Genomic DNA, 27,826 nt, shown 5'->3' with positions numbered 1-27,826 from the left:
GCACTGGTGAAAGCAGAAGATTCTCTCTAAGTAACATGTGGCTGGTAAGAAGGAAAAAGCAAGATTTACATGAGGGTAACAGTACAGAGGGAGACAAAAGTGGCAAGAAAACCACAGCAGACAATGATCCCAAAGCAAAGAGAGAACACTATTAACCTCATTCCCATAGGCATCATTAATGTAATGACCATATGAAGGTGTGAACAGGCAGATCCAGCATGTGCTTCAGAACACTGACTGCCACCACTGGGCAAAAAAGGTCAACATTGAGTCTCAAACTGTGGTAAGAAATGTGAAAAACATGCAAGCAGCTTCCCGAGTCCAGGACAGTTGCTGATAAGCCATTAGTAACGTGAGATGGAAAGGGAAAGAATAAAGCAAATTGGAGATTCAAGAGTAATGTACTGTGACTCCAACAGGGAAGAAGCAGTTGCTACCACCCAGACAGAAGAAGAATTATTGAAGAAAACCTGGAGGGCAGACTCCCAGGAGACTCATTTTATCTGATTGTCCCTACCTTGCTTCAAGAACACAAAATACATCACAAAGGTCAGCAATTAATTGATAGAGCAAGCAAGACTTGAATCTAGAATCCAGATACGTAATATTAACCAAAGTCATCCTCAAAATTACTCAGCAATGGGCTCTGAGCAGAGCGTTGACCTCTTCATTGCAAACACCACTGAAAAACAAATGACTCATCTCAAATCTTCCCAACTCCATTATGTCCTAATAACTGGAAGCCAGCTTCTGATTTTCTGAGTACAGGGAATGACAACCACCATCCTCATGGCAGGCAAACAAAAGTATTTTCACAGAAGAAAAGTTGGTGGCCAAATGCCAAAAGAAAAGAAATGGAGACTAAAAGGAAGGGGAGAGGTTGCCCTGAAAACGGACTGGCTAAGTCAAAAAAGTGTAATAAGTACCTGCATAAGTGCTGGGGGGACACTGAACACTGTGTAGAAATACACAGAACTCCTCACTAGCTCCTCACCTGTGCCCATGTACCGGGAGACCAGAGCAGGAACAGGGGGAGCACAAGTCCTCAGTCCTAAGGCACAGCCAGCTCATACCCAGCTATCACAATGTTCCCTCCTTGCCTTGGACATCCAAAAGCACAGCATGCTGCTTCCAATCACCACCAAGCTACAGACAGCACCTGAGCACCAAGCCCAGCCATTTCCATGAGTGAATGTTAAACTTCAGACTTTCAAATCCATATTCAAGATTGGTATGATTCCAATAACACCAAGTATCTACACTCTGGTTCCAAATCAACAGCAGTTTTGACTGTTACGCACATCTGATAATTTAGGTGTTTAATTTTAGGCCCCAGTGCTAATTTTAGATACTAATTTGACTATCTTGTCCTGACTGTTCTGCATCTTAATCAGCTTCACAAACGGGCTCTTCTCACCCCAGCCTTACTCCAAGCAGATATGAGCTTTGTTTTCCTTCACTCTTTTTGCAACACCAAAACCTGCAAGACAGGATGCCTACAGGTGCTTGGCTTCCATGCCATCCTCAGTCCTCCCCCACTGCTCAGCTCCCATGTCAGTGAGCCTCAGCCAACACAACAGCCACATGGAGATAAGCCTGAAGCACACAAGAAGGTCCCCACATTTGACCACTACTGGGACTTGTTCCTCTATCTTAGTTGCTCTTGACAGAGGAATAGATTTAAATCATCTTGTCCACTGCTGCGGCATCAGCAAAACCAGCAGCACCCCACGTGTCATGGGACTTACTTGTCACCAGAAGTAAGGCAGGTGTAAGGCCTGCTTTGCAGTGAGGGCGAATGCTTTCAGCTCCAACTGGTTTCACAAGATGCAATGAGTGGTCTCCTCTAACAGCTGGTAAACCTCAGCTGCTTTCTAAAGAGGTGCTGAAACCTGCAAAGGGTCCAAGAAACATGTCTGCTCCCTCCCCCCGTCCTCAAAGACCTGTCCTGTGCCATGCAGAAAGCAACTGCTCGAAGTCAGATGTAGACTATCAGAGTCGAGAGGCACTAATAAAACCCATATATCACCCTCCCACCAAGCACGTAACTTGTTGAGCATGACAGACATGATTTATGCCACCAGAGCACACAGGAAAGAGGCTGAGCCTGCTAGTCCTTCACTCACAGCGATCTGCACGCTCCTCTGGAGCATTTGCTTTGGTAGGAGCTAGTAAGTGAACATTTATAAGAGTTAACAGAATATGGAATGGAGAGAAAAACAGGCAGTTGGAGTCAGTGAAGAGAGGTTGTGAAACACTCAGAACAACATCCAGTCATTGCCACAGATGGATGCCAGTCATGCTTTTAGTGGGGGATTTCAGGACAGCTCATCTACATTTCAGACATGCACTGGTATTCCTAACAGACAACATAACACAAGGATAAACGAACACTGGCTTCATTTTTAAAGGATTCTTTGTTTAATTTAAAAAATAGGAATCTTGCTGAAGTTAGTATAGGTTTACTGGATGAAATTCCAAAACCAACTAATCTTCCTGCATTTTCACTGCAGCTGGAATATAACCATGTAAAGAAGATGTACACACCCAGCTGGTTCTCGATCTTGTTTTAATTTCTGCGAGCTTTTATTTGGGATTAGCACCACCCAAGTAGCAGAGACCACACGCACGTTTCTTCCCTCCTCCCCTCCAGCACAGAACAGAACTTATGCCCCAGGAATCCAGTTCAAGTCAGTCAGGACTAAGCACAGATATTCCATCCTGCACAGCTTCAGCCTGTAAAGCCCTCCTCTGAGCCAAACAACCAGCGTACGACCCCAGGCTTTCCTCACCTGGGCAGACGTACTGTTGAGCTTCTCCAGGCCATTCTCCAGCCGCTCCATTTTTGCTGTTAAATCCTTTCTCTTTTTCATTAGCAAATTCTGATAGAGTTTGATCTGCTCGAGGAATGATTTGGGAGTGGTGTAGTTGTACCGCCGCTCGTTGCTCAGGTACAGCTGGGAAATCTCATTGACACTTGTGTGCACATAGGCCATGAATTTGCTTATCGACTCTTTCACTGAAGCCTGGAAGTGAGATGAGAAGGGAAAGAGAAAATACTCCAAACACCACAACAATATATCGTGCAGACCTGTGCCATATATAAAGGAATTTATCAACATTTTATTCTGCTGCAGCAAAATCCAGGACAGAACATCCAAGTTGATCCCTTTTCATTTTGTTATCTCTAAAATAACTTCATTTGCTCATGCACTTTATACCTCTTTTTATTTCTCTTTTTATCTCATACTTTATCTTATTCCAAGCAATGTTTCCAGCATTCAACTCCACCAAAATTACAGTCTCTTAAGAAGAAATTTGAGCTTTTCTTCAGTACAAATGGGAACGCGCACACACATAAAAAGAAATATTGTAGACTTTATCCTTCCCAAACCCCATCCTGAAAAACTAAACAAACACAACCACCTCTCCCTTGGCCCAGCAGCAGGTTATCACCAACAAGAACCTGACATCTTTTTGCTGTGAGAATTACAGACAGTTATGCATGTGGAGAGAAAGATGTTTGTTCCCTTGAGTAACAAGAATCATACCATAGAATCACAGAACGGCCTGGGTTGAAAAGAAACACAACGATCATCAGTTCCAACCCCCTGCTGTGTGCAGGTCACCAACCAGCAGCCCAGGCTGCCCAGAGCCACATCCAGCCTGGCCTTGAATGCCTGCAGGGATGGGGCATCCACAGCCTCCTTGGGCAACCTGTGCCAGTGCCTCACCACCTTCTGGCTCAAAAACTTCCTCCTCATATCCAACCTAAACCTCCCCTGTCTCACTTTAAAACCATTCCCCTTGTCCCATCACCACCCACCCTCACAAACAGCCGTTCCCCCTCCTGTTTCTACCCTCCCTTCAAGCACTGGAAGGCCACAGTGAGGTCTCCCCGCAGCCTTCTCTTCCCCAAGCTCAACAGGCCCAGTTCCCTCAGCCTTGCCTCACACAGAGCTGCTCCAGCCCTCTGCTCATCTCAGTGCCTCCTCTGGACCCGCTGCCAGAGCTCCACGTCCTTCCTGTGCTGGGGGCCCCAGGCCTGGACGCAGCGCTGCAGATGGGGCCTCACAGGAGCCCAGCAGAGGGGGACGATCAGCTCCCTCTCCTGCTGGCCGCCCCTTTTTCATGCAGCCCACAACACAGCTGCCTTCCGGGCTGCAGGCGCTCACTGCTGCCTCATGGCCAGCTTCTCGCCCACCAGGACCCCAAGTCCTTCTGCGCAGGGCTGCTCTCAAGCACATCTTCCCCCGGTCTCTATCAATACCTGGCATTGCCCCCAGCCAAGGGCAGCACCCTGCGCTTGCCCTTACCGAGCCCCTGACACTGGCTTCAGCACCCTGACACAGAGCCATGGATCACAGCCCTTGGCTGCCACCAAGACAACTCCCAGTCCATCCAACAGCCCAGCCTTCAAATCCACTCCTCTCCACGTTAGAGAGCAGGATGTGGCGAGGGACCATGCCCAAGGCCTTGCACAATCCACGCAATGACATGCGCTGCCCTTCCCCCGTCCACCAACGCCGTCCCTCCACCATCGAAGGCCGCCACATCGCTCAGCCACCATCTGCCCTTGGCGCAGCCACGCTGGCGGTCTCCAATCACTCCTTGCTGCTGGATGTGCCTTAACACAGCTTCCAGGAGGATCTGCTCCATCATCTGCCCAGGCACAGAGCTCAGGCTCACCGCCCTCACCCTTTCTTAACCGTGGCAGCAACGTTTCCCTTTCTCCAGTCACCGGGGACTTCACCGCACAGCCGCTACTGCTCAAATGCGATGGAGAGCGGCTCGGCAGCCACATCAGCCATCTCTCTCAGAGCCCCAGGATGGATATCATCCCGCCCCACGGATTTACATGCATTCAGTTACACCAGGAGGACTCGGCCTTGTTCCACCCTTGCACTGGGACGGAATCCCACGCCACGGCTAACTCAAATCTCCCCTCCTTTACGTTAGAACCATTCCCCCTTTGTCCAATCACCATCACCACACAAAAACTTCGTTTCCCTCCTCTTTATAATCTCCTTTGAAACAACGGCAGGCTGCACTGAGCGGCCACAGCAAGCGGTGGTGACGGGGCAGGCACAGAGCAATGCCTGTGTCACCACGGGACCGTGTCACAGAGGCGCACTGTGAGCTCAGCGGAGAGGGGCTGACCCCAGCGGTCACGGAACCCCCCACTGCCACTCTCGAGCTACCTTGGCAGGTAAGGCAGCAGGCTCCCTCTGCTCCTGGCACGGCGGCCCTCCAGGGGATGCCAGTGCCCCAGATCTCACCCAGCGCCCATCTGGGCATTTCTCCACAGAGAGAATTTCTCCACGGATGCCGACGGTGCTTCCGACACCCGACGCGATTATCCCTGGATCCATTGTGCGTCCACTGGCCACTGCTGCAATGCAGACCAACAGCAGCGGAGCAGTGCCAGTGTCCACCCAAACCCTCTCTGTCCCCAGTGTCACCTACGTGGTGCCTCAGGCTTCTGTCTGGCCTGGGGCACCAGGTGTCCAGGCACAGGGAGTGCAGCTCCCACCCGGGGGGATGCCCCAAGTGGTTCAGCTGCCACCTGGGGGGATCTCCCAAGTGGTTCAGCTGCCACCTGGGGTGACAACCCAAGTGGTGGGTCAGCTCTCACCTGGGGGGGTTCCCCAGGTTGTGGGTCAGCTCCCACCTGGGGTGCTGCCCCAGGTTGTGGGTCAGCTCCCACCTGGGGGGATGCCCACAACAGTGGTTCAGCTGCCACCTGGGGCGGTCCCTCAAGTTGTGGGTCAGCTGCCTGCTGGGGTGACAACCCAAGTGGTGGGTCAGCTCCCACCTGGGGTGACAACCCAAGCTGTGGGTCAGCTCCCACCTGGGGTGACAACCCAAGCTGTGGGTCAGCTCCCATCTGGGGTGACAACCCAAGTTGTGGGTCAGCTGCCCCCTGGGGGGATGCCCACAACAGTGGTGCAGCTCCCACCTGGGGCGGTCCCTCAAGTTGTGGGTCAGCTGCCTGCTGGGGTGACAACCCAAGTTGTGGGTCAGCTCCCACCTGGGGTGACAACCCAAGCTGTGGGTCAGCTCCCATCTGGGGTGCTGCCCCAAGTTGTGGGTCAGCTGCCCGCTGGGGTGACAACCCAAGTGGTGGGTCAGCTCCCACCTGGGGTGACATCCCAAGTTGTGGGTCAGCTCCCATCTGGGGTGACAACCCAAGTTGTGGGTCAGCTGCCCCCTGGGGGGATGCCCACAACAGTGGTGCAGCTCCCACCTGGGGCGGTCCCTCAAGTTGTGGGTCAGCTGCCTGCTGGGGTGATGCCCCAAGTCGTGGGTCAGCTCCCACCTGCGGGGAAGCCCCCAACTGTGGGTAAGCAACCACGTGGGAGGAAGGCCCCAGCTGTGGGCAAGCGGCCACGTGAGGGGAAGCCCCCAACCGTGGGTCAGCTCCCACCTCAGGGGGTGCCTCCCATTGTGGTTCAGCTCACTCCCGAGGGGCTGCTCACTGTTTTGGAACATCTCCCACCTGGGTGGCAGCAGTTACCCCTGCTCTTGCTCCTACCCGGGGGCATGAAGCCGGGTATGCCTCCCCCCAATGCCCCTGCCCACTACTGGGATCATCCCCCGGTGGCAGGGACGATGCAGCCCCAGCAGTGTGGGCAGCCCCCGCAGCCCGCAGGCAGCTGCCCGCTGCAGGCTGCCAGCCAGCCCGGCCCCTCCACTGTCCTCCAAGGACCTCCGGTGCAGCAGCGGGTGCGCCTCGTGCCCGGCACCCTGCCCACCATCTTAGAGCAGCCCGAGGAGCTGGAGGACCAGGGGCAGCCAGCACCCATCGGCGTGTGCCCCCATCCCAACGCGGCTCCGCTCAGCTGCAGCATCGCAGCGCTGGAATCAGGTGGTGAGTCTGGGGGCTGCAGGGCGGGCGGCAGGCTGGCCGCACCGGGTGGCTGTGGGAAAGATGGCATTGCCTCACGGCGCATTTTCTTGCTTTCCAGCAGCGACAACCAGCGCAGACATCCCGGAGGACATCACCGACATCGGTGACCTCCTGGCTTGGATGAACAGCGGTGAGTTTGGGGGCAGCAGAGCTGGCGGGGGAGCGTTTGCACCCATTTGCTGTGGGAAAGCTGGCCTTAACCCTGTGGCGATTTTCTTCCTCTTCCAGAACTGGCACCCAAAGAGGTCCCGGACGACATCCCGGGCACGGATGAGGACGCGGCCGAGTGCCCAGCCCCTGCCTGCACCCCCAGCGGGCACCAGCAGAGCGCTGGCAGCATCCGAGCCACCAAGAGGAAGCTGCCGCAGAGCCAGGATGCTCCAGAACAAAAGCGCTCGCGCTAGGCGAAGCTGGGTGGGCTCAGCCAACACGGGAGCATCGGCAGAAACCGGCCCACGTGGTGCAGCAGGAGACACGGCCACAGCAGGAGACACAGCCAACAAATCAGGCTACCTGTAGCCCCGGGCTCCTCGCCGTCCCTCGCACAGAGCAGCGGCAGTGCTCCAGGGGCACCGGCACCGGCCCCAGCCCAACCCCTCCAAACCTGGGCTGTCCACCAACAACACCTTGGACGGCGACAGTGTGGGATTCCATCAGATTATGTTATGTTATTTTATGTTATTTTATGTTCAATTACATTAAATTATTTAAATTATTAAATGTGTCATATCCTCTTTGCTACGACGACCTGCTGTTGTTTATGCAGCACCAACCCCCCCCACAGCCCAGCCCAGAGCCACATCCAGCCTGGCCTTGAATGCCGCCAGGGATGGGGCATCCACAGCCTCCTTGGGCAACCTGTGCCAGTGCCTCACCACCCTGTGTGAAAAACTTCCTCCTAATACCCAACCTGAACCTCGCCTGTCTCACTTTAAAACCATTCCCCTTGTCCCATCACCATCCACCCTTGTTAACAGTTTCCCCTCCTGAAGAAGTGCTCGGTTATTTTCTGCACTGATTTGTACGCAGTCTTTCTGTCCAGCAAGGCAATCATCTCACTGACTGCACCATCAGTGCACAGAACTTACGACCATGGCCCACGCTGCTCTGCGAGGGCTGGATGAGGTGCTCACCTCCACGCTGCCCATCTCTCGCAGGAAGCGCAGGCTGACGGACTCGAGGGCTTCCTGCGGCCACTCCTGGAACCAGTCGATGGCCGTGCAGCTCACGATGGCGGGGAACCTCCTGCTGCGGACCCGCAGCTTGTTGCCAACAGGCGAAAAACACAACGCAACCTGAGGGGCCCAAGCAGAGACAGGTTGAGAAGCAGGGCCACAAGCTGAAGCTCAGCTCAGCCCCAAGGTCCCGGGAGCCGAGCCTCCAGTTATTCCCAAAAGCAAATCTCATGCCAACACCTCAGGTTTCAGTAACCTCAATCCCTGAGCTTTTGCACTTGATGCCAATGAAAAGGCATAATCTGGCAGTAAACATGTTTTCTACTTTGCAATTAAAACAAGCAGTGACATTAAGCATTGCTCTGGTCAAAGGCAGCAACCTGGCACAACGTCACAGCCACAGGCAGTTTAATATAACCACTCTTTGCTGCCATCACAGTGACACGAAGCCCGGCAGAGAACAGGCGTCCTGATCCAAACAGGCGTCCAGATCCAAGCAGTGCAACAAGGACCTGAATTCTCTTGGCAGGACCATGGCTTTGAGGCAGGCCTGCCTGAAGCCAGCTCTGAACAGGGCTAATGTGGCTCAAACTCCAAGTCTGCTTTCAGCAGATTTACTTTTTTTTTTTTTTTTTAAGATAGGCAAAACTCAAACCAAAGTGGGGTGAAAACAAAAGCAGTTGGGAACTTGTTTTCCCTGCTTACTGCATTTTCAGACAGAAGACTGTTTGTTTTCCAAGCTCCTTTTTTTTTTTTTCTTTTTCAACTCAAGACCTCCAAGAATTTTCTGTATTTCAGCAGAGACGCTATGGATCTGCAGGAAATGTCTCTTTATGTTACTCTGGGGCCTAGCCAAGGGGTGTTCCCTCATCTTTCAGCCCCACTTTCCATCCTTTCAAACTGCAGCATCCTTCTTTGTTCCACCTTCCCCTCCCCTGAGTCTCATTCTCCTACTGTGTCGGTCCTAGAGCACAACCTCTTCCTCTTCCACAGGGAACTTCTTCACCCAGATTGTGAAGTCAGAACAAGGCAACTTAGCTTTCCTCTTTGCTGCCTCACCACCATTTTCAATAGCAAAATAAGTCACAAGGACCAAAATCTGCCAGGACCATCTATCACAGGCCTTTTCCTGTAAGCCTGCTGTTGCTGGATTTATGAGCTCTGCTAAACAAGCACAAATAAGGACACGAGCAGGTCTACACTGCAAAATGAAGTAGCAGTATCTGAGCAAAGGTCAGTGTGGGAAGCAGAATAATTCACTCAGTGAATCACTCTCTCTCCACTTTGTCAGCCCAGGCTGATACCTGCACAGCCCTGCAAGGCCATGAGGAAGGCTGCCATCGGCTTGGCTGTCTCTGTGTCACCACCTCCACTAAGAGCCAAGACCAGGTTTTTAGATGCTGTGAAAGCCAGCCTGCAACACCGTTGCTTCCACTTCAGGGCACGCAGCTGGACTCAGAGCTCTGAGATGGTCACTGCATTTAGTGGACAACCATATGGGAAACCTTCCTACACTTTCAAGCACAAGTCTTGGGCACCTCTGTGCTACTCTCTGAGGGCCAGGCAAGCTTCAGGGCACTACTCCTGTACCAAAGCCCTCTTCTGCACCTGCATTACTCTCCCAAGACCCTGGGGCAGAAGGTTTGCTGGTGCTCAGGTTCCACTGGTCCAAGCCCTACTCCCAGCTGCTCCCTGAGTTCCAGCAAGGCCTAGGCACTGATGGCTCCATCAGCTTTCTGTGCAGAGCACAATGATGTCACTCAATGCCGGAGACAAAAAAGTACTTCCCATCCATCTGCTTTAACGCAGCATTGAGAAGGGCAGACAAGGAAAAGCAATCAGCCTCCATGAAATCACATTCACAGTGCCCTTTTAGCTTACCTGAAGAGTCAACAGGAATATACAGAGGGAGGAGCACTAGGCAGAAGACAACCAAGGTGCCTGAAGACATACAGAACAGCCTTAGAGCCTGTCAAAAATTCTCCTCCACACTGGCAGAGGGGCTGGATTCCTTCTCCTTGGGCAAATACATTGCAGCATGATCCCCAAATTTTCTCCTCAAATTCAACTTTCTGCTTGTTCCTGATCCTAAACACATGCCCACCTACATCAAAAAGGGAACAGAGTACCCCACTTCACTGAGCATGTTCCTCCAACACAAAGCAGGCACTAAAGAAGGATTGGTATTCACCAAGCAAAGGTCAAGTCTTTACTCTCTCTCCACCCCTTCAATTTGGGATCCCAGCACTGTAGGTAGTTCTGTAGATGGGCAAATACTTTCTGGAGAAGTCCAACCTCTTCTTGCAGTGTACTGCAAGTACAGTCTACATGCTCAACATACCTAAAAGTCCAAAAACTCTTTTGGGATATCAGGAAGTATTTATAGGGGAAGAGCTGGGAATATGTGCAGCAGTTGAATAAATCTTGTATCTCACGTCCCACTCAGTTCCCAGCACTCTGGTTTTAAGATAACGTTTTTTAAATTCTTCTGGCTACAGACTGTCAACAACGTGAAGGCAGATCCCCCGTGCAACCTTTCCAAGCAGTAAGACTTAGTCCTAATGCACCCCAGCTAAACCCCTGGTGCACTGCTTTGAAAATGGAAAGGCTGGTCCTACTCAGCTCCTGAAAGTGACAACATACAAGTCCCACAGTGCTGTCTCACGCCCAAAAAGTGATGAGTACAGACAGCAAATTGTATGCTTCAGAGAATCATGGTTCACATCACGAACAGGCAAAAAAGCCTTTCAGGCTGCAGGCTGCTGTCCTTACAATGTAGCCCAAAGGATTTCCAACACTTGGAACTGCACTGACGTCGATGGGGAGGACCCAAGCTCCCACAGCCACTGCCTCACCTTCAGCTGCCGTCGAACACGCTCTATGAAGAACTTCCAGCAAGTCTCTCTGGAGTCCACCAGGCCCTGACCTTTGACTTCATTCCTCACACTGCTGATGATGTTTTCAACTTCATCATCCGGGAAGAGATCAGGGATTTCACCTAGAAGAAAAGGGTACATTCTGGTTTGTGGGGCTGCATTTTGTTGCAGCCTTAGAGCTAAGTGAAGCAGCTGCTTCCCTTCCCAGAGAAAAGTCATCACATCAGGCGCCCATGAGCCCCAGCAGCAGGAGGTGGCACCGAAGGTTGCTCTGCTGAAACATGAACATTTGTGAGAGCCAACTCTCTTACACAAGCCCACAGTAAGCAAATGTGGAATAGAGTCAGAGTACAGAAAGCCCATTTCTTTCTAATTAACAGTGCTGATTTGATTACAAATAATAATAAAAATAATCAAATCCCTATTATGCGTTACACAATAATAAATTCTTTTTAGCATTACAAATGAATTTGAGACTTGTACGATTTCTACACAACTTCATATGCCATATACAGAACTTTCAAATAAGCCCCATGCCACTAAAACCTTCTAAAAGATAAAGTCTCAGAAGTTCACAGTTATACAACTGATTGCCCAAAATGTACCCAGACTTCTTTGTTAGTGGCTCTTCAGTTTGCCACTTTTCACTTCCTTTCTGGTATCTGATTTGATTGAAATCATCATTATTGAAAGAGACACCATCAATATGAGCATTAACCAGCTAGGAGAATATAAATCAGTAGATTTTAGATTATAATATATATTATAATATATATAATCTTATAGTTTCTTCAGTGAAGAAGTAAGAAAATGCAATCGTGTAGATAACAGTGAGCTGCCAGGGAGCTCAGCACACCCCTGGTAGCTCCAGCCTGCTTTACAGAGAGGCAAGGTCCCTGCACAGTCACGTCTTCAGTGCAGCTCCAATTCTGTGCTGCAGTTGTGAGCCTAGAAAAAGAATCCACTCTGTCCTATTTTCCCACAAAGCAACCACAAAAAAACCGCACTACTTTTCAAAGAAGCCGTAAAATGACCTCAGCAACTCAACTGAAGTCTGCTCCTTGCTTCAGGACACTGCAGAGCTTCATCTTGTGTCAGGGAGATGCTTGTGTAATCTGCAGCAGGCAATGAGACAGTGGGAACTTCTCGTCGCCCTCCACAGCATCCCCTGTCCTTACACCTGGTTATGAATTCATTACAGGCAGGACTTGTTTGCTGCTCCATCTGGCCAATTTATAGTCACATATGTCGACTCTGGAGTTACTCACAAACTCTCAGCCCCCTGTGCTGCCGACTCTGCACCCCCACCATCCACAGGGGTCACCTGAACCAGCTGTACCGTCTTATTCTGACTCATAAACAAGGCAACAAGTGGCACGCAGTTATGGCAGTGATTTACGGGGGTGCCTGGGGAACGATCCCTCCCCGGGTTCCCTTGCACCATCATGGTGACACCTGTGCTGCTCCAAAGTGCACCATCGCTGCAGTGCAGCCTGCGAGGGGAGGACTCAGGGCACTCACTCGTGCCACGTTCTGCAAGGAAATGAGGCTTTTACATGGAGACAATTCTGCAAATTGTTGCAAGCAGCAAATGGAAAACTTAAACGTATCCCGAAAAAATGAAGAAGAAAATGACTGGAATGGGATAAGCAGCCATGTGACACCCACAGATAGGGTGATCAGTGGCTTCAGCATCATCCACCAACTCACAGATGCTTCAGTCAAGTGTTCTACCCAGAAGCAATCTTGTTTTATCAGACACTTAGAAAGTGGATGCAAGGCATCCATAGGTCAAACTCCTCCTCTTTTGATACATTCCTTTGGCTCTGTCCTCAGCTGCAATATCACAAGAGGCAACATAACATCCACAGGCAGCATACCATAAAAGAACAGGAAAAACAAGGTTAGGAGACATCAGAGAGGAAAAATCTACCAGATGGAGTGCATCCTCAATAATGACACCTGAGTGCTGCATTTAGTTCAGATTTTGGCCAACATATCTTCTAATTTGCTTCATATACTGCCCTTTAGCATGCCCTACAAATGAGTAAATTTAGAGTGAAAAAGAGGAGAAGTAAAAGCAAGATGAGACATACCTGATGCTAACAAGTCGTTTACCAGCACCAAGAACTGTTCGTCAGCCACCTGCACGTCGGTCATCAGGAACACAGTGCCTATGCTCTTCACACCAGCTTTCATGTACAGGTTTGCCAGGTCTGCCTGGAGGTTGAAAAGCAAGTGGATTTAGGGGTTGTCCTTGTGCAAAACACGGGCTAGGTGCCATCCTTCAATTCCTGCCCCTCTAAGCAGCACACAGGACATACAGGGCTGCCCAGAACAGCACACCAGCCACCACTCCAGAAACTTCTGGAAATTCAGCAAGCAACTACACTTCTTCTAAAAGAATAATTTGCTCCATTAATCACCAGATATTTGGATTGGATCAGTTGAAACAGCAGGGTGGGCCAACAGCAGACAGGGTGATCTGTCACCATCCTGCTTTTCCACAGATGAGAAACAAACAAACAAACAAACAAACAAACCTTCACCCTTCATAAATTCTTTGAAAATGAATACAGAGTGAAGGGAACATCAAATTACCTTCCACCTCTGCAGACAGAGAAGCATTGAGGTGCTTTGAAAACACATTTTTTAATGTTGAGATCAAGCTACATTTCTAGCTGAGAGAGCAGGCTTCCTAAATAAGTAGGCAGGGTAGAGCTACAAAATCCCATGAGTGAGGCTGAAAACACAGAAGGGAGATGAAAACAGGCGGGACAGCTTGGTGTGACATAAAGAAAACAACTTGTTGGCAACCACAGGTTATCCAAAGGAAGATGGTGGCACTACAGACAGTCCTGTAACTGCTGTGGTATAAATCTTGGCCTTCCAACTGCTGCAGCCCCTTCTGAAGTCCCAGAGTTAATGATGTTTCAGGAACTTAATGTACTGATCAAAAAGCAAAGAGCTGGAGACAAGCAGAGGACCAGCCCAGCCACTGCTCTGATCTGATGACGCAGAAAAAGCCAGGCCTGGTCAGTTCCAATTTGCAGAGCTTGGAAAACTGGTAAGCAACCAGGAAAGCCTGTATTTAGGATGGGAAGACACCAGCTGCGCTCCGTGCTTTGCCAATGGCACTCGCTACCCTGAGACAGGACTCGCTGTCCTGTCCGTGATGGGGAAGGAACCCAGGATCCACCAGCTATCACGTCTAGCAGGCAGAGCAGAATGCAGTTACTGTGGTGATTTTTACAACGTTTGTAAAGAGACTTATTTTGTCAGAAACTAATGGACTTCTAAAACTTCTTTGCACTGAAGTTTTTCAGTGTTGACTTCTAACTCTTAAGCTCATTGGCCTCTATGTATCCTCTGTATCTCTGATTATGATCTAGGAGCTCTGCTTCTCCCCTTTCCTGCTCCCTTTCCACTTCCAAATCACTCCAGATTTCACTGCTCAGCTAATTACTATGTCTTGTTTGGTCATAATAAATAATCAGAACTTTTCTGCTCCTTTACATTTTCCACTCATTGAACAAGATGTGGATGGGTCCAGTAACACTGCCAATATAAAACCTTGGGCTAGAGCACTGCCAGTCCTGGCCAGCTCACAGAATGGCAGGGGACAGCAGATCAGCCCGTATCTCTGTGCAGACACACTTCAACAAGATACCTGGTGATGAATTTCTTCTCTCTGCAGTCCGACACCACGGTGGGAGCTCTTCCATCTTCACTGCTCAGTATTTAGCACAACCATGTTTGCCGGCTAAGTTCTGCTTTTTACAGCCTTAAAAGTCACCTACCTTCAGGTCAGGGACCCCATAGCCTTTCCTCAGAGTGATCTGGAAGACCTCCAGAGAGCTGATGAAGGCTGCCAGCCTGGTCAGGCTCTGCTTGCCGCTGCCGCCCACGCCGACCAAGAGCGCATTTCCTCTGGGGGACTCCAGGATACGGTTGATGCGGCAACTAAATTGAAGCATACGAAATCTCTCTTTAATAAGAGTATTTTTCTTTTTCTCTGCCCACTGCTTTCCCATACATATTTTATTCACTAAGAAATTGTATTCTGAAAGGGATGAAAAATGTCACTAAGAGACGTGTCAGCAATCTCAATCTCCGCCGAGACCTGCACAAAGGACACGGCTGATGGAAGAAGTTTGGTGGCAATTTGGACTGCGTCCAGTTCTTATTCTAGCTGCCAAGTCCTAATGGACAGAAATCAGTAAAAAAAGATAAAAGTCCGGCCGTCTTTGAGGGGAAAAGCACATTCCATGGATGTGCAAAGACCGGAGCAAAGTTCAAGGATCTGATGCAACTCTCCATAGGTTCATCTTCACAAAGCATTTGGAGCCCATGTCCAGATGAGGCATCCTGCTATGCCATGAAACCTATTTGTATATGACTACCATGGCATAAATCCTATCCAGAAAAAGCAGCTTGTTTTGTACTTAACCAAACTCCACTACTTAAGAGCAAGATTTTCTCATTCTTAAGAATGAACTCATACTATTTCCTGGTCTGTTCACTTGTCCCGAGAGTCCCATGGTCAACTCTGCAGGTTTCTGATGCATCCTCCTGAAGCAAAAGATGACATCCCCACTTGCTGAAACTCTGACTAAGGAGAGTTTCAGGACTTACCTGTGAAACACACTGTCCTGTGTATTAAACACAACTCCCCTCCTCACACCACCACCTTTATTTAGCTCATTTAAATTGAGTATCTTCCTACACTAACCTGCATTAATTTTTTTAAACAAGGCTGTGAGAAATACCACATGCACCTAGAAAAGCAATCCAGTCTGTGCAGACAGCTTCCCAGTTTCAGCTCTCCAAGCAATGTGCACTGCAGGGCTGTGTGCTCCGTGAACGGGCACGATGAGCCATGGATTGGGACGTGACAGACAGCTGACCCCCACCACCTTACGTAAATTCAGCCCACAAACTTTTGTTTCTCTTTTTTTTTTCCTCCTGAAATGAAATTTTCCAGCAAATTCAAGTTGAAATTTGTAAATATTTGGGATGGATTGAATATTGTGTTTCTGCAACACGTGATTTCCAAATGAAAGGAATAAATTTCACCCAATCTCAACAAAATCATGCTGAGTACTCAATCCTTGCTTTCCTATTTATTCAAAATATTTACTGGAAGGATAACATTAAATGTTATCACACATCACAGTTTAGCATACAGGAAGGACAAGGTAACACTACTGTCACCTTCCTGGAAACAAAACACCCATGGACACCCAGGTGAGTATGGCTCATTAATAGAAAGGAGTAAAAGCCCACAGTATGGGGAAAATCTGCCAGAGCACAGCGCCAGCACACTACAGTGCAAAAATAACGGGATGCTCTGCTCTCAGAACAGAAACAGTGAAGTGACAAGTTAAAAAGCTTTAACACCAAATATATATATGCTGCTACTATTATATCTATAAAATTGCCAGGAGATTGACTTCATTAGGTTGCCTTGTCCAGAGAGAATTGAAATCATGTGCACTGATGTGCAGCAGGAGAGTGGCAGCCTCCTGGCTCAGACACACAGACTTGCAGCTCTGGAGAGAATGCCTTCAGAAGGAAAACAAAAACCACTTAAAACATGGGTTTATACCAGAGATCCCCTCTTCTCAAGCAGCCAAGAGCCAGATCTGCATTTCTGCACAGAGAAATGAGGCTCTGTCTCTACTCAGATCCCCAGAAAGCATTCAGATGATTTTTGAAAACCAAAGGTACGTCTCCCTGTCTGCACCAAGACATCTAAGTGGATTCATAACCACAAACTGAAGACCTGCTATTTTCATAGAATTCCACATTTGATTTCCATCTGGACCTCCAGGTGCCTAAATGCAAGTGAGATTTTCAAAAAAAATGAAAATGGCTCAAATACATGAAAGCATTTAAACTGATAGGCTGAACATACATAACATCACTCCACGTGCATTTGAAAATGCCAGGAAGAAACTGTGTAAATATGGCTCTAAATCAGCAGGGAAAGCATTTAGGGAAATCCCAAAGCTGGCTTTGAAGTAAAGGCCCACAAAAATAACGAAGTGCTTGAACACCGTCTCATTCATTAAATGGCCACACAACAGCAGAACAGGGAGGGCTGAGGACATCACACAGGTAACCAGAATCTAAAATAACCACCAGCATGCAACACCCCCATCTCCCAGCCCACGGAATCCTCACGGTTTCCCCCATCACCTGCAGAGAAGTGCAATATTTGTGCAGGATACATCAAGTGGGGCTTCTGCACACCTCCCTCTCCATCAGCTGCAAGTAAAGATACTGACAACTCCACAGAAGCAATCTGTGCAGATAAGTGCTATGAGGAAACCATAAGACCAGAAAATCCCCTTACACGTGGCACATGGCATCCTCAAACAGCACCAGGTTCATGGCAGGATTGACTTCATTGTAGCTGTCCAAGGCTTCCACAAGGGTCTGGTTCAACTCCTCCCAGGTTGGAACAGGCCCATAGCTAGGTTCACCGATGCCTTTAGCAAAATGGCAATAAACATTCATCTGCTTGGTCTGCTCTAAGGTCTCCTCAATGTCCTGCCAGAGAAACATACACATATGTATGTAACAAATACAGAAATAAAAACTCAGCTCTCTGCCATCTTTCTAAGTACAGTTAACTAGCAAATGTCTTTTAATACCCATGTAGTTGCACCTGCGTGTTAGAAAAGGTTAAAGAGAGCAAGAGGGAAAAAAGAGTAAAGAAAAAAAGCTCCAATAATGATAGCCTTCACTCTCACAACTTTTTGGAACTCATGAAAACTCAACCCATTGCCATAGGAAAACATGGCCACCAGGAAAGCTCTGCAGCCTCAGCCATAACATAGAATCATTAAGGGTAGAAGAGGCCTTCAAGATCATCACAACCAGCCTGGCATAAAGGAGGCTTTGGGCAATAAAAAAAAAAACCAACACTTTGGACCCCATTAGCATGCTTTAGAGTGGAAAAAGAGGGCTTGTGCTCTGCAAGGGCTTTGGAGTCTCCAGCTCAGGACCTGGATCCTAAAGCGGTGCTTTAATCTATCAAAATGGGCATTTCATCCCCAAAAGAGATTTCATGCCCTGAATATCAGCCTTTGGTCCCTGCAATGTGGCTTTGGGCACTAGAAAGGAAGCTCTGGGCACTGAAATGAGGCATTGGGCCCTCACAGTGGTGGTGGCTGGTGGACAGGAGAGGAATTGGCTGTCAAAGGAGATTTTGAGCTCTAAAATTCAGACCTTGGCCTCTAGGGCAGAGCTTTGTCCCATCAGAGAACGTGGACATCAAAAGGAGGCTTTGTGAACTAAAATTAATGCTTTATGCCATAAAATAAGACTCCAGTTCTGAAAAATAAGGCTGTAGGTGATGAAGCAATGGCTCTGGATCCCAAGTACAGGCTCTAGGCCTGGAAAATAAGGGTTAGGCACCAAAGGCTGAGGCTGTAGTCTACAAAATCGAGCCTCTGACTCCTGTTCGTACGTTTTCTAGCCTACAAGAGAGCAGAGCACAGAGCTTTACCAGATCATGACTTAAAAAGGAAGAGTTGTTCCTTAAAATGTGGTTCTGTACCCTACAATGAGGATTTGAACCCTAAGAATGAACCTCAAACCTAAGCTCTGGGACCTGAAAAAGGGACTTGGAACCTGAAATTGGAAGAGTGGCCATATGCCTTATTCACATCACTGCTTTTCAGCAGTTGGTACGTTTGTAATCAGCTGCTCTCAAAGATGAAGCACAGAAAAAGAAAAAAATCATCAAAAATCTCTGATGTGCACCTTGAGAATTGCAATCACTTCCATAGAGCCAGCCTGGCGCATTAGTTCCACAAAAAACAAGGTCAAATATCCCCTAGTTTTATGGTTTTGTTGCTCTTTTTCTTGTTTTTTTTTTTTTTTTCATTTTAATAAACACATATATTAAAGATTTTGTAACTTACATACATTAACTCTATTACATATTTTGTAAGCAGCCAAAGACAATTCCTCTTCACTCAGTGTGGCCCAGGCAAGCCAACAGGTTGGACATCCATGCATGAAGTGCCTGATTCCCCTTTGCTCCCATTCAGAGCAGGGAGATGTGACCCTTCTCCTGCTTGTGCAAGTGAGACTCAAAGCACTTAAATAAATCAATGAACTCAATTCACAGAGCCCAAATCTCCTCTTCCCAAGAACCTTGTGGGTGAATCACAACACTGGCAGCCCAGAACATGGATGACAGATGTTGCTCCTGGGCTCCTGCTGGAAGCACTGCCCTCCAGGCAAGCAAGAGGTGAGCAGACCGAGTCAAACTCTGTTCTCCCAAGGAATTTCACTTTTCTTGTGAGTTACTGCATGTTACTCTCAGAGTTACGAACCTCAACACTTACGTCATAGCATTTCTTCACCATCTCCAGCTGGATTTTATCAAAGGTACCATAATCCTTTTCTTCAACCATCTTATCCCGGTACACCCGGTTTGACTCATGCAGGTAGAGCTTTACCAGGTCGTGGGGTTGCTTCAGACATTCGGGGTTTGAAAACAGAAGACCCTGCGGGGAGCAAAGACAGTCAGGAAACCACAGAAAACCATTCAAAGCACTCAGGGACCGACCTTACTGCCAGCATCCAAACTACCAAAACCACAACAGGGCTGTAAATGTAGATTTATTATAGCAACCTGCACCGAACTTCTGAATAAGCCCCTGCTCAACAGCCTCTGCAGAATGTGCCCTTTGTTACCCTGCATTTCCTAAAGCAGTTTATATTCACTGTATTTGTTTTGAGAATCCAGACAGCATCCCCAGTGCGGCCTGGTTGTGCTGGTGGTCCTGATCTCAGCATCAGAGAGCATGGAGAGCCAGGTGCCAGCCCAGATGGGTCCCCCACACCCCACAGAATTCTGTGGGTGCTTCTTCAACAGGAAAAAGTAATTTGGAAATGTTAGTTGTGGTGATTTTTTAAAAATCAATTAATTTTAATTAGGTGCATTCTGCCTACAGGAAATACGAGTTGCTGTCTGCTTATCATGGTATGTTTACCATGAACTCTATTAAAATGCATAAAAGAACTATATTTCAAAGAGGTGTCTCCTATAACTAAGCCTATTAACAGCACACAAGGCTTTCAATAGCACGAATTAAGCAGACAGCATTTATTCCTAACATCTAATTATTTACACATAAAATAGAAAATGCATTAAAATCAATGTAAAGTGTTCCCTCTCATCTCACTGGCCCGTGGCTCAAATCATTTGGGTTTCCTATTTGTCATTACAGCTGCCAAATCGTTATTTTATTTATTTCAGGAACAAAATGAGTGAGAGAACAGCTGACAACTTGAGAAGAGAAAAGGCAAAAGGTGCAACCCATCAAGCTGTAAACTGATGTGAAAAAATATCTATCACTCAGACTCTCAAAAGACACTTCAAGCCACAGAGGACGTTGTCTTGACGCAAGCACACATTGAGACCGTGTAAGAGAGCAGAATATTCGCACTTTGCTGCTCTTCAATGAATTTATTAACTTAATATCCAAACTTCTCCCCTTCCCTCACTTTGCAGAACAGCCCCTCACTGCTTTCCTGGGCAGCACTGCCATCCCAGCTGGCACATTCAGCTGCTGCCCAGGGGATGCTCCGAGCCCTCACTGTGCAGGCCATAAGGGCTGGCACATGGAGAGCTGTGGCCATGGGCTGCTGCGGCTGTGGTGCCAACAAAGCCACAAAGGGTGGAAGGGTGATCTCTGGCTCTTTGCCCTGACAGTGCAAGCTTTACCTATCTGACCGCTGAGCTGTACGCCAGCCAAACCTTTCAGCTCCTGATCCTCCACGGAAAGGACAGGACGTGGCAAGGAAGCTCCTGGCACACAGAGGCTTCTCCACACAATGATACCAAATATCACAGCCCTCAAGATAAAAGGCAGAACGGTGGAACAGCCTCTGCTCAGACCCCTGCCCACCAGGACCCCCACCCTGCAATGGAGTCCTGACCCAGGAAGAGCCACCCCATAGCCGAGAGCCATTTCACAAACATCACTTTAGCAAAATGCCACAAGTCAGCCACAAAAGACCATTTTCATGCAATACATCTTCCTTCATCTCTAAGGTCAGGTGCCATAGAGTTTATTTGGAATCACTCACAAATAAAAGGATTGCTCATTTTCTAGAGAGAGCTGCAGGGCTCTGGCACTGCCCTGCACCACACAGCTGAAGGATATTTGGTCCTGGAGCAGGTCTTTGGAGTAGGCATTCAGAGTCAAATGGTCTGATGGTGCAGTGGAGAGAGGCATTTTCTTTCTCTTTGCACTCTAACTTGTTCCCAAACATACATGTGGAGAAGATGCATGCTCCATCTTCATGTGGATATATATTACACATAGGCAAAATAAAAGCAGGAGAGGCTTCTGCATATACAGGACAACCCTAGGAAAGTCAAAGCTTTTGTTTGCATTCGAGTTTCTAGGACAAAACAAAAACCACATGTATAGGGAAGCTGAATGTTTCATTAAAAAAACAAACAAACAAAAAAACACACACAAAAAACCCCACTCACCACATCATAATTCTTGCAAAACCTCCAAGACTACAGCAACTGTCCAAAAATTATGATCTAAAGAAGTGCAGCCTGAATTCTGGACACTGGGCTTTCCATGTTGTTCATTCTTTCCCCTTCCCCAGCTTTGCACCCCGCAATGCTCCCTCCCAGTAGGCTGAGTTGCTGCTGGTGCTGCTCTGGACATGTGAAGAGAGGGATGTGAAGCACAAAAGGGCGGCTGTTGGCTCAGCTTCTGCATGCTGAGCAGAGGTAAATGTGAGGAGGGATCTAAGAGGCTCCCATGGATTAGGAGGTGACAAAGCACGAGGTTTCCCAATTATATAGATAAATAAATCACTTTTTTTCCCTTTGCAGTCTGAACAGCACTTAAAGTAGTAAAGTGCAGCACAGTGACCCCTTGGAGACCTCCTGCTCACCTCCCTCCTGCCAATACTCCTGGGGCACAATCATGTCACAATAGTGACATGAAAACAGTGACAAACCTGGCATTACCACAAGCAAAATGTGAGCCAGCAATCCTACTTAAGGTACACCAATTTCTAAGCATGCTACTGGAGAGGACTGACGAGGGCCCAAGCCACCAGCTTATATTCTTTTGTGCGATGCTGCATTTGATGGGGCAGCCTGGAAGCACCCACCAGTGTTCAGATCTCTCCCAGGAAAAGAAATCATTGAACCACAGCATGGCTTGGATTGGAAGGGACCTTAAAGACAACCCAGTTCCAATGCCTTGCTGTGGGCAGGGCTGCCACCCACCAGATCAGAAGTGGAACAAAGAGCAAGACAGAGGGGAAGGGAGCTCTAAAACCAGACTGGCTCAGAGCACGCTAAGAGACAGAAGAGCATCTGAGATGGATCAGCAAAGCAAACCTTCCGAGTTGCAAACATGGGCCCAGATGATCCTAACCAAAACCACGGCCATGCCAGCTGTGCCAGACCAGGGAACACAAAGGTGCCACCTCCACCACTCCCCCACACCAGGCAGAGGGAAATCTGCTGCAGCCCACATGAAGGAGCAGCTGAGCTGGGAACCACTGCTGTCATCACGTTAGCAGGCAGAGGGACGCCATCTCTTTTCAGCTGCCGTGATCTTAATGTGACATGCTGCTTGAAAATCTGGTTAGAAAAGGGAAAAAGCAAAATACAACCCTGCTGAGTCTATGGTTATTTTACGGAGATGACAGATAGAATTTAGAGCGTAATACCATGGTAACCCTCTCAGAAGGGAAAGAAAGACAGCAACAGGGCTTCCTCTGGTGTAAACCAGCAGGGAATTCATTTTTAAAAAGCATAATCCACCACTCCATCACTGCAGAGACCTGTCTTCTTTAATCAAGGGTAAATTGCCTTGAGCGTACCAATCAATTTAACTCTGCAGTGCACGGTGGGACCCAGAGCATGAAAAGGTGCTACAGAAACGCAAGGGAAAGTAGCATCGAACTTTAACTACAGATGCACCTCCCAGAGGGGGAAAGGAACAGATAACAGTGATGAACCCAGATTAACTCAGATTATAGAGGATTGAAAAGTGATCCTACCCCTTCAACGGTAACTCCAGCAACAGCAAATGACAGTTTGACGTCAAGGAGCCAGGGCTGCCATTCCTGCAGCTCTCACCCGATCCTGGTCCCTCTTCAGCCTCTGCTTGCCCCTCACTCTGTACAGCCACTGCCAGCCTCTCCTGAGCACCAGCAGCTAGATGTGATAGTAAACGTAAGCTGTTTATTACAGCTAGGCTTCACAGGGCTTGGTGAGCCTTCTGTAATTTTACAAAATGAGTGCCCGGGGGACCACAGATTTCAAAGCCCCATGTATTTCTTCTGAACACCAGAGAGGGGCATCCCACAGCCCAGACCCTACTAGCTTTGCAGGTCATCAGTGACCTGAAAGTGAGGAGAAATTGTCCCTGGTTGTTGCTTCTTTCTCCCCTCAGCCCCCCCGTTTCCTCCCACTGCAGTCTCTAGCTCCCTGGAGACCTGTTCCCTTCTGGCTGGGCACACATCCACCCTCCCCAGTGTCGCACAGGGAAGACTGGCTGACTTCTGCAAGGGACGGCAGCCCAGGTTTCATCCTACAGCCCTTGGGCAGCTGATGCTGGAGAAACAGCAGCATCACTGAGTACAGTACTGGGGCAACTGGGGTTGTTCTGCTGAATGTCAAGCCCAGAGACAAAAATAAAGTGAGAACAGGGGATAAAATCCCACGCCGTAGGAATATGTGGGATTCCCCACATATATTTTCACCCAGAGGGTGGTGACATTCTGCAGAGGTCACAGGTTGCCCAAGGAGGCTGTGGATGCCCCATCCCTGGCGGCATTCAAGGCCAGGCTGGATGTGGCTCTGGGCAGCCTGGGCTGCTGGTTGGTGACCTGCACACAGCAGGGGGTTGGAGCTGGATGATCATTGTGGGCCTGTTCAACCCAGGCTATTTGATGATTCTATGGTTCCCCTGACCTTCCCAAGTCAACAGAACAAGATGTTTCATTTCAGGGGACTTCAGGGCTGGTTTCAGTTTGAGATTAAGGCATTCAAACTGAGACATAGGTATCTATAAGTGCCCTGGGTGCCATTTAAATCTATGGATACCTCTTCCATATCCAATGGAGCCTAGACAGCAGCAAAGCTCAAGCAGTTCAAACAAGGCATCCACATGGGGCAGGCCAGGCATGCCCAACCCACGGCCTGCATGCTCTCCCCATGGCCACCGCTGCCCTGTGCCATCATGGCAGCCCTTCCCCTCAGCACCAACCAAACCACGCTGAGCCATGAGCCCAGGGAACGCGGCAATATCACAACAGGCTCACACAGCCCACTGGTTTCATGTTTCTGTTGATCTCTTCTGTGTATGTTGTAATTAATATTTTTTTTTTGTTACTTTGTACACATTAACTAAAGTATATATTAATGAGGGCTGCTCCAAAAGTAATGCCTACTATTTCACCCTGTTGGCCCATGACATCAGAGACAGACGTTGATGGGTTGGCAGGAGAGGTTGAACTTTCCCATCAATATCCCATTCCAAGTTGCTGCCATGTGACAGATGGCAGCAGAAGGGCACTCTGACACAACAGCATCTGACACAGAAGTACAGATGAAGTAAAGGTGTGGAACTAAATTCCTCCACGTGGAAAAAATGGCAGCCACTGACATTCACTGACACTGAATAGTTGCAGAGACCAACCAGAGGATGTGAGCACAGTGAGGCAGTGGTGGCACATTACAGCAGTGGCACAGCGACAGTGGGCCACCCCTGCTGCTGCAGATTGCTACAAGCATGGCATGCAGGCTCTTGTTCACTGCTGGCAAAAATGCATAGTAATGGTGGCATGTGGAATAGCAGTGTTTGCTAGATGAGAATTTGCTCCAACAGTGTAAGTGTGGTCTTTGTATCTGATGTCATTTCCATGGAAATAAATAGGAGGCATTATTTTTGGAGTAACCTACATGTATGGCCTAACACAACTGCTCCTCATTCAATGAGGTCCAGGGAAGCCCAAAGGTTGGACACCCAAGGGGTAGGCAAATAAAGCAGAAGAAGGCACCCGGGATTGAGGTGGAGTTTCCTGAAGCACCAGATCCCCACACCTGAGCAGCCACACGAAATCAGCCCTGACCTGGCAGCTTGAGGAGCAGGGCTGCACACCCCAGCACTGGATTTACCTAGTTATCCTCACGTGCCTGGATGTGTGCTTCAATCTGGAGCCAATCCCCACCTAAGATCTGCACAGTTTCCTTATCTGCCTGGCCAGACCGTGCTGGTGTTCTGCTATTATCTGGGGTGGACACCTTCTGGAGTCACCTACAGCTGCCACCCAGCCACGCAGGCCAGAAGGTAATGGGGACAGGAGGAAGGAGCGACACAGAAGCAACAAGTTCCCATATCCGCCTGTCAAAAGAATCACAGAATCGCTCGGGTTGGAAAAGACCTTAAAACTCGTTGATTCCAACCACGACCTTCCCAAACAACCTAACAGCCCTCCACTAAATCCTCTCCACTAAATTCTCTGCTGAATTCTCTCTAGCCCTGCTCTTGTTGTTATTTATAAAAATATTTTTTGTTTTCCTTTACCTTAGTGGCCAAGTTCAGGCTTTAGCTTTTCTAATTTTCTCCCTGCACAGCTTTACTGCATACCTGTAAATCATCATAATTAGCTCGCCCACTCTTCCAAAGACCATAAACTTTCCTTTCATTCCTGAGATCCAGCCAAAGGTCTCTGTTCAGCCAGTTCAGCCTCCTTGCCCATCGGCTTGTCTTCCATGATGTGATGGTCAGCTCCTGCACCTTTAAAATAACTTCCTTAAAGCATTCCCAGCCTTTCTGGGCTCCCAAGCTCTCCAAAACTACCTCCCAAGGGACCCTCTCAACCATGGTCCTAAAGAGGTTAAAGTCTGCCCTCCAGAAGTTCAAGGTGGCAGTTCTGCTGACTCCCCTCCGTGGTTCAGCAAAGATCAAGAAATCCTGCATCTCACTGCGCCCCAGACGGCCTCCAACCTTTACATCCCCCACAAGACTTTCTCTGTAAACAAACAGCAGGTCCAGGATTTTGCCTTCCCTCGTTGGCTCTCTCACCAGCTGTGTCAGGAAGTTATTTCCCACACACTCTAGGAACCTCCAGGACTGTTTCCTATCTGCTGTATTATAAATCCAGCTGATGTCTGGGAAGTTGAAGTCCCCACAAGAATAAGAGGGAGTGACCTTGAGACCTCACCCAACTGTTTATAAGGTGTCCTGTCCACCTCTTCATCCTGGTTAGGTGGCCTGTAAGACTCCCACAATAATATCAGTCTTATTGGCCTTCAGTTTTATTCTGACCCATCAGCTCTCAACCCTATCATCACCATCATTAATTTTCACACATTCACATTCTTTCTTAGCATAGAGGGCTACACCACCGCCTTTCCTGCCTAGCCTGCCTCTCTTGAAAAGCTGGTAGCCATCCATCACAGCACTCCAACTGCATGAATCATTCCACCACAGTTCTGTGATGGCAACCATATCATAGCCTTCTGACTGCAAACGGCCTCCAGCTCCTCCTGTTTATTACCCATGTTGCACGCATTAAAGGCACCCGAGCTCCTTTCGAGTGGCAGTAGCCCTAATACCCTCATGACCACACTCAGGTGTTTCCACAGCCACCAACCTCACACCAACCCTCGTGTTCTCCCTACAAAAGGGTGAGCCGTCACCAAGACACAAGACTGTGGATCTTGCTAGCACAGCCCTCTCCTACAAGCGCTGCGACGTTACATGCAGGCTCTGTTCTAGTGACCCCAGTTACCTCCCACCCCCTCTGTACCTAGTTTAAAGCTCTATGAATGAACCCACAAATGAAAAGGTATTTTGCTGACTGTTGCTTTGGGGTAGTTTTCTTTTTTTGTGTAACACTCACATGCATGCAAGGTTCAAACCCAATCATTTTTCATTAGCTGCAACAATTAAGGCACAGGCTCCTAGAGTGTTTGTAATGAGACAATTAGCACAGGGCTCCTTGTCATAAGAGCTGTCAGGCAGTTTTGACAAAGGGAATCAAGCTGGGTTTGCAAGGCCTTACTTAAATGTTTAGGTACAATATTAATATCTATTATGGTATGATAATGACAGAACCATTGGACAAACTGCAAATGGAGCCACTGTTAACCACCTGTGCAGAACCAGCAGTAACACAGCACACAGGCAGCAAGTTCCACTGCTGCAATTTGCATGTGTTTTGTGCCTTTAACAGCTATCATTGGCTGCGTGTATAATTACAGCATAGCTGGAATAACAACAATCCCCGAGTGCCTTCTATATATGCAGCTATTACATTATATATCCAGCTAACACATCCAGTGTTTGACCGTTTGTCCGGGATTAAAAGGCATTACACACTGACCTACAGGCATTACATATGCTGATTCTCTCCTTCCCCAAAGGCTAAGGAAACTCAGGCAGCCCTGCTTTTCTTCTTTGTCCAAGGTGTTTTTTGATTCTGCTTTATTTTCACACCAGAGGTTGTGACCAAACAGCAGACAGCAAGGTGGGTAGAGAACTGGCTGGACCAGCAGGCTCCAATGTCACTGTTATCAGATCTACCTGGAGGCCAAGCAGCAGCAGTGAGCCCAGGGTGGGACTGGGGGAGCAGAGAGGTACTACACCATGACAGGCAGGAGAAAAGCTGCAGTTCAATCCACATGCAGGGGAAGACAGAGAAATGGATTTGTTCAGGGTGGAGAAAAGGCCAAGGGGAACCCTCCTGCTGTCTGTGACCAGCTAACAGGCAACATAGAGAGGATTATTTCCTTTGGAAGTACATAGCGAAAGGATGAGAAGCACAAACACTTCACAGCAGACTGAGTT

The 27,826-nt window shown here is 48.5% G+C and overlaps 1 protein-coding gene across 1 annotated transcript in view; it reads right to left on the bottom strand.

The window, feature by feature from the left end:
• Positions 1-27,826, bottom strand: part of DNAH9 (dynein axonemal heavy chain 9) — a 188,826-nt gene that overhangs the window by 93,492 nt on the left and 67,508 nt on the right. The window contains exons 42-48 of the mRNA XM_052688193.1: positions 19,325-19,486; positions 17,320-17,516; positions 14,762-14,924; positions 13,058-13,181; positions 10,941-11,083; positions 8,044-8,205; positions 2,793-3,026 (exon numbers count right to left, since the gene is read on the bottom strand). Of these exons, the coding sequence (XP_052544153.1) occupies positions 2,793-3,026; positions 8,044-8,205; positions 10,941-11,083; positions 13,058-13,181; positions 14,762-14,924; positions 17,320-17,516; positions 19,325-19,486 (1,185 nt within the window). The remainder of the gene's footprint in view (positions 1-2,792; positions 3,027-8,043; positions 8,206-10,940; positions 11,084-13,057; positions 13,182-14,761; positions 14,925-17,319; positions 17,517-19,324; positions 19,487-27,826) is intronic.

Source organism: Tympanuchus pallidicinctus, unplaced genomic scaffold (genome assembly GCF_026119805.1).
Source record: "Tympanuchus pallidicinctus isolate F22 unplaced genomic scaffold, pur_lepc_1.0 scaffold23, whole genome shotgun sequence".
Classification (NCBI taxonomy): domain Eukaryota; kingdom Metazoa; phylum Chordata; class Aves; order Galliformes; family Phasianidae; genus Tympanuchus; species Tympanuchus pallidicinctus.
This window is presented reverse-complemented; position numbering and strand designations above follow the sequence as displayed.